Raw genomic sequence first — 5,275 nt, 5'->3', positions numbered from 1 at the left:
ACACACACACACACACACACACACACACACACACTGTGTGCTCTCCTTCCCGCTCTCAGTGATCATAAAGCCAAGTTTCAGCAATACTCACAATACTGCTGGGCTTTGGCTTTGCGGGAGCTCTTGGTGGATTCACACCACACGGTTAGTCCGTCATCTAGCAGCCGCAGGTTTCGGCTCTTCTGCCACCTTGAAGAGCGAACTTTCACCATGCTGCAGCCCTGCAACATCACACGTACGTCCTCATTGTCCAGTAGACCTGGAGCACACAGAAACAAACACAGACACACAAAACCAGACAGGAAGTATTAATGCAACAATAAACTGTGATACAGTTTGACATTGTGTCATCAGCAGGTAGAGTTTGTCTTGGTTTTGTGCCGTTTTATTGTGACAACCTACAGGCTTAATGTGCAATAAGGTTTCTAAAAATGTAGGCCCTACTTAAACGTAATACAATAATGTCTCTTAGGGATTTGGTAGTTATATCATGATTTCTACTTTGGTGCTGTCTGGGAGGATAACAAGACTATTATTATTATTACTCATTTTTGGTACCATGGGCTTTTCTCTATTTCGTTTCCCATTGCGATCAGCGTAGTTGGGATTCTTAGCTTATCGCCATAGTGAAACTTCCATGAGATCATCTTTAATGCAACACTATTTAGATCTTTGCATCTGCAGTGATGTCTGCACTTCGCTATCCACAGCGGTGCTTTGAGCTAAATGCTAACATCAGCATGCTAATACGCTCACAATGACAAAGGAAGATGATTAGCAGGTTTTATGTTTGTCATGTTCACCATCTTAATTTAGCAAATTAGCATTCTAACGTTGGCTAGCATTAAAAACAGTACAGCTGAGGCCGATGGGATGGTCATTAGTGTCTCCGGGATTTGGTCATAAACCAAAGTATGGGACAATTGACTTCTTGATGGCGTCAGATAAAATTGAAGAGATCAACATACTGTAGTTATCACAATTTATCCTGATGGATACATGAATGTGTGTAAAAAAGAATTAATGGCAATTCATACTTGGTGAGACAGTAGGATTCATCTTCTGGGCACCAGAAGGCCTGTACAAACTCTCCTACCAATCTATCCAATCCGTTGGTCAGGTTAACGACATCAGAGGTCATGTTGACTGTATTTGTCAAGCCGACTTCACATATACAGTCAACACTTTTCTGCTTATACCCTACACCAAAGTCTGTGTTTCATATACAAACCTAGGAGGAAATGACTGTTGCTGAAGGTTTTTAGTGTGCTGAGTAGAGCTGTCATGGATTGTCTTGAAAATTGACTAATGTTTTAACAAAGTAATGTTTCTCTGTGCATTTTCTTCCAGTCTGAACAACACACCTTAAGAATTAAGTTGAGAGAAATTGAATGCTGACATGTGATACAGCCATGATAATTTGTAGATTTACGTCTCTCTTGGCACAGCAGCAGGCCAACAGACAGTCTTTGCCAGGCGGTACCGCTCATAGTTCTCCCTAGCTATTGCCGTCATATGGAAATTAAATCAAGATGCTAAAAGAAATTGAGAAACTCAGAACTTTGGCATGTATTATATTATGTTGCCAGAACTGAAAGGATTGGGGCATGTTACGGGAGAAAATAAAAGATGTAAGCAGAAAGCCTAAGGGATCTACAGACATGGTGGACACACAATTCAGGTTTGAGTTGAGAGTCATCTGAAACACAGAGAGGAAAACAAGTAACTATTTATTGCTGTTTGCTGCAAGTATGTCTTAGAATGTTGTAGTTTCATGATCAATCACAAAGCCAAATGCTTGCACAAGACACAATTTAAAAGTACAGGGCCAGTTTTACATGAGCTTGTTTTACATTATAAATAAAGGACAGAAATTTATCCGACAATATTTGTCAATTAATCTATTAATCAATCGAGAGAAAATTAATCAGCACCAATTGATAATTGATTAATTATGCTTCTCATTGTACACTGTTGGTTGATCTAAACAAGCAATTTAAAGACGTCCCATTGGCCTCTGAGAAACATTTAGATGGTTAATGAAAATGCAACTACATCTTTACAGTACAAGTGCAAGTGTTATTGAAGCACATTCAGCTATGCCTCATTGATTCCATGCAGGGAAGAATGAAAGGGTTTTCTCTTTTCAGAGCAAAAGCAAACTCTCACTCTTGTCAAACTATTCTTCAGAATATAGTCTTTTCTGCTCACCCCTAAAGTTTTTTCCACACACAGTGGACACACTTTCCTTAACTTTCCTTTTAAATAACAGTCCTCATACTGTCAGCTCCAAATGGCTGCCAAAGTTTCTCAAAGGGCCCCCAAAGCTATAGCTCTCCACCCCCCCGACTAGACACAAACAAAGTGGGTGCAGCAGAGGATCTCTCCCCATCAGGGATGAACACAAAGAAATCCCCCTACCAGCCCTCCATCCATAACAAACCGGTTCTCCCAAGCTGTTACCACATGCAAGGTATTCCCACAAGCAGAGCAACTGGACCTGATTATCTGCAGGTCAGTGACCACACAAAGCTGTCCAAACTGTTTCTGTCTCAACCCACTGCCCAACCTTTTACTATTGCTTTCCAGCCTCGACCACATTCCTGCTTTTCTATTGCATCATTTTAATATCTAACCACAACAGAACAAGTGAGCATAAGCCTGAAAGTGTTGGCCAGTTTTCAATAGCACACACTATGTGCTTTATAAGGGTGTGAATGGAGGGATGGGCATGGTTCTTCAGGCTGGAAAGCTGAATAGTGTTTTCTTTACTTTGTCTCCTGCAGAAAATCTGGTTGACATCCTAACTATGCTGGTGTATTCTCATAAAAGCATTTCAACGCAGCACAGTAATTAGAAGAGCAGCAGAATTAGCAATATAAGAGAGGAAATAAAGTTAAAAGAGTCTGCAACCATGCCAGCTGCCATCCAAGCACAGCAGTGCTTTAGCTAAATGCTAGTGTCAACTGACTAGTGTCAGCTCCAAATGGCAATGCTAACATTGTAACATGTAATGTTTATCATATTCACCATCTTAATTTCGCGCAATAGCATAGTAACATTTGATAAGTAGCACTAAACAGAAAGTAACGCTGAGGTTGATGGGAATGTCATTAGGTTTTAAAATTTGTTCATAAATAAATAAATGGATTTGAATGAAATGTTAGCCACACTAGCAGCTCTGTAACTTTGCAAATAGGTGTTTTGAGCAAAACGTTAACATCAACATGCTCACAGTGCCAATGTTAAAATTCCGATGTTTCCCAGTTTAATGTTTACCACTAAAATCTTAGTTTACCGTGTGTTTTCTTTAGATAGATAGATAGATGTATAGATAGACATTTATTGATCCCAGAAAAATGTGAAACTACGGTGCTACAGCACCACACGTACATGAGTCGCACAACACAGAATATAAATATAAATGAGATACTAGGAAAAAATATACATACATACAGTTTACATGAAATAATATTAATAGGAATAAAATATAAGAACAAATACTTAAATATATACAGGATGGAAAAACAAAATGTGCAACTGCTTAAATAATATGCTAAAATGTATGCTAAAATGTAAATTGTAAATGTAAACCAATTGTGCAGGTTGCACTTAGTGCAGTATTGCAGTGTCTAAAAGTCTCATCTAGCACCCAGTGATGACATGTTAAAGAGTTTTATTGTCTGTAGTAGGAAGGATTTCCTTTAGCGGTCCGTGCGGCATCGAAGCTGTCGGAGCCTCTTAGAGAAGGTGCTCCTCTGTTGGACCAACGGGGGGTGGAGAGGGTGGTCTGGGTCATGCTAACATTTGATACAAAGTCATAAACACAAACATTATGTAGCCTACAGCTGAGGCTAATGGGAATGTCATTAGTTTTACAGGTACTTGGTCACAAACCAAAGTATTGGACAGATTTTAATTTTAAATCTAATTATGATGGGAAGAGAAATGGATCCTGATTAAGATTCATCCTGTGGTGGACATGAATGTGTGCACCATATTTCATGGAACATCTTTCAAACAGTTGTTGCGGCATTTTACTTAAAAGCACAAATATAAATCTCATTCTGGTGCTAGAGAAAAAGTCAGAGAGAGTCATTGTCTGGGAGCCATGAATTTCTGCACAAAAGTCGGTGCCAAGGCATTCTGGAAGATGTTGCTGGGGGAGCTAGAGGAAGAAAGGTCAAGCAGTCATCAAAGTCACAAGGATTCCATGGCATCCGATAGGTTTTTAGTCTGGACCAAAGTGGCAGAGTAGCCGACTGACAAATCAAGCTAAAACTTGTAAAACAGTGGAATTACTAACAGCTTCATGTGATAACACAAGCTAATAGAATAAAGAACCACTGCTGGATCAGCTGTGAGAAAACAACACTCAAATCAATCCCTTATGGAATATTTTTTTCTGAGGGTGTGTAGACATTGTGAGCAGTGGGAGCACATTCCAACTGAGAGGAGGATCAGAAAAAAAAATAACCATATCGGCTGGTCAATAATAGATTGTGTCTGCATGAGTCCTCTTCCCTCAGGCCATCATTCCAGCTCCTCTAGGGACACAGTTCCCGTTTCTTTCAGCATAACAACCGTCATGAAAGCCAGCTAGCAAGGATTCTCCACTTACATAAAGATTAGGGTGTTGTTAATATGATGCTGGCGACGGGTCAATTCAATTTTCTTAATTCGTCCCACAGCTGTCCCCACCAGACAGGTCAGTCAGCAAGTAGGGCATCTCTTAATACAAGGTCCAGCCTTCAATGGAAATTATGATACCCAGAGTTAAAAGATGATCTGAGGGAGGTTTGATAAATGTACTTTGAAGTTGTGACTCTCAGTGGCATCACCTGATTTCAGAACATATTCTTTAGAAAAAGAAGTAACAACAAGCTTTAAGTATTATCTTATTATAGTATAATAGTATAGTAGTATTTTGAAATGCAGAGTTACTGCCAAAGTTGTTGTTTTTTGGAAGGCACATAAAAAGCAATGCAGCCTCTTTGTATTCATTGGAAAATAAGCAACACTCAGTTTTCTCATTCTCCTTTATTAGTGGGGCAGATAAGGGGGGAAATCGTTCACAAGTGGACACAAGCACCAAATTTGGTGTGGTTATCCCTCTGGGGCCAATAATTTGAAAAATAATGTTAGCCACTTAATTTTTCAAAATGGCCGCCATTTTCCAAGATGGCTGGATGATCCATTTCCATCATTGGAAAACACATATCTGCCCATATAATTTTACTATTGGGACATATTTCAAGGTTTTTACCTTTTGAAT

The 5,275-nt window shown here is 39.4% G+C and overlaps 1 protein-coding gene across 4 annotated transcripts in view; it reads right to left on the bottom strand.

Annotated features, from left to right (window-relative positions):
- plcd3a (phospholipase C, delta 3a) overlaps positions 1 to 5,275 on the bottom strand; it is a 24,999-nt gene that overhangs the window by 12,220 nt on the left and 7,504 nt on the right. For 2 of the 4 annotated variants that reach the window (XM_032537187.1, XM_032537185.1), the window contains exon 2: positions 92 to 259. In XM_032537187.1, the coding sequence (XP_032393078.1) occupies positions 92 to 230 (139 nt within the window). In that variant the 5' untranslated portion in view covers positions 231 to 259. The remainder of the gene's footprint in view (positions 1 to 91; positions 260 to 5,275) is intronic. The other 2 variants (XM_032537186.1, XM_032537184.1) reach the window with 1 other exon arrangement.

Source organism: Etheostoma spectabile, chromosome 15, assembly GCF_008692095.1.
Source record: "Etheostoma spectabile isolate EspeVRDwgs_2016 chromosome 15, UIUC_Espe_1.0, whole genome shotgun sequence".
Taxonomy (NCBI): Eukaryota; Metazoa; Chordata; class Actinopteri; order Perciformes; family Percidae; genus Etheostoma; species Etheostoma spectabile.
This window is presented reverse-complemented; position numbering and strand designations above follow the sequence as displayed.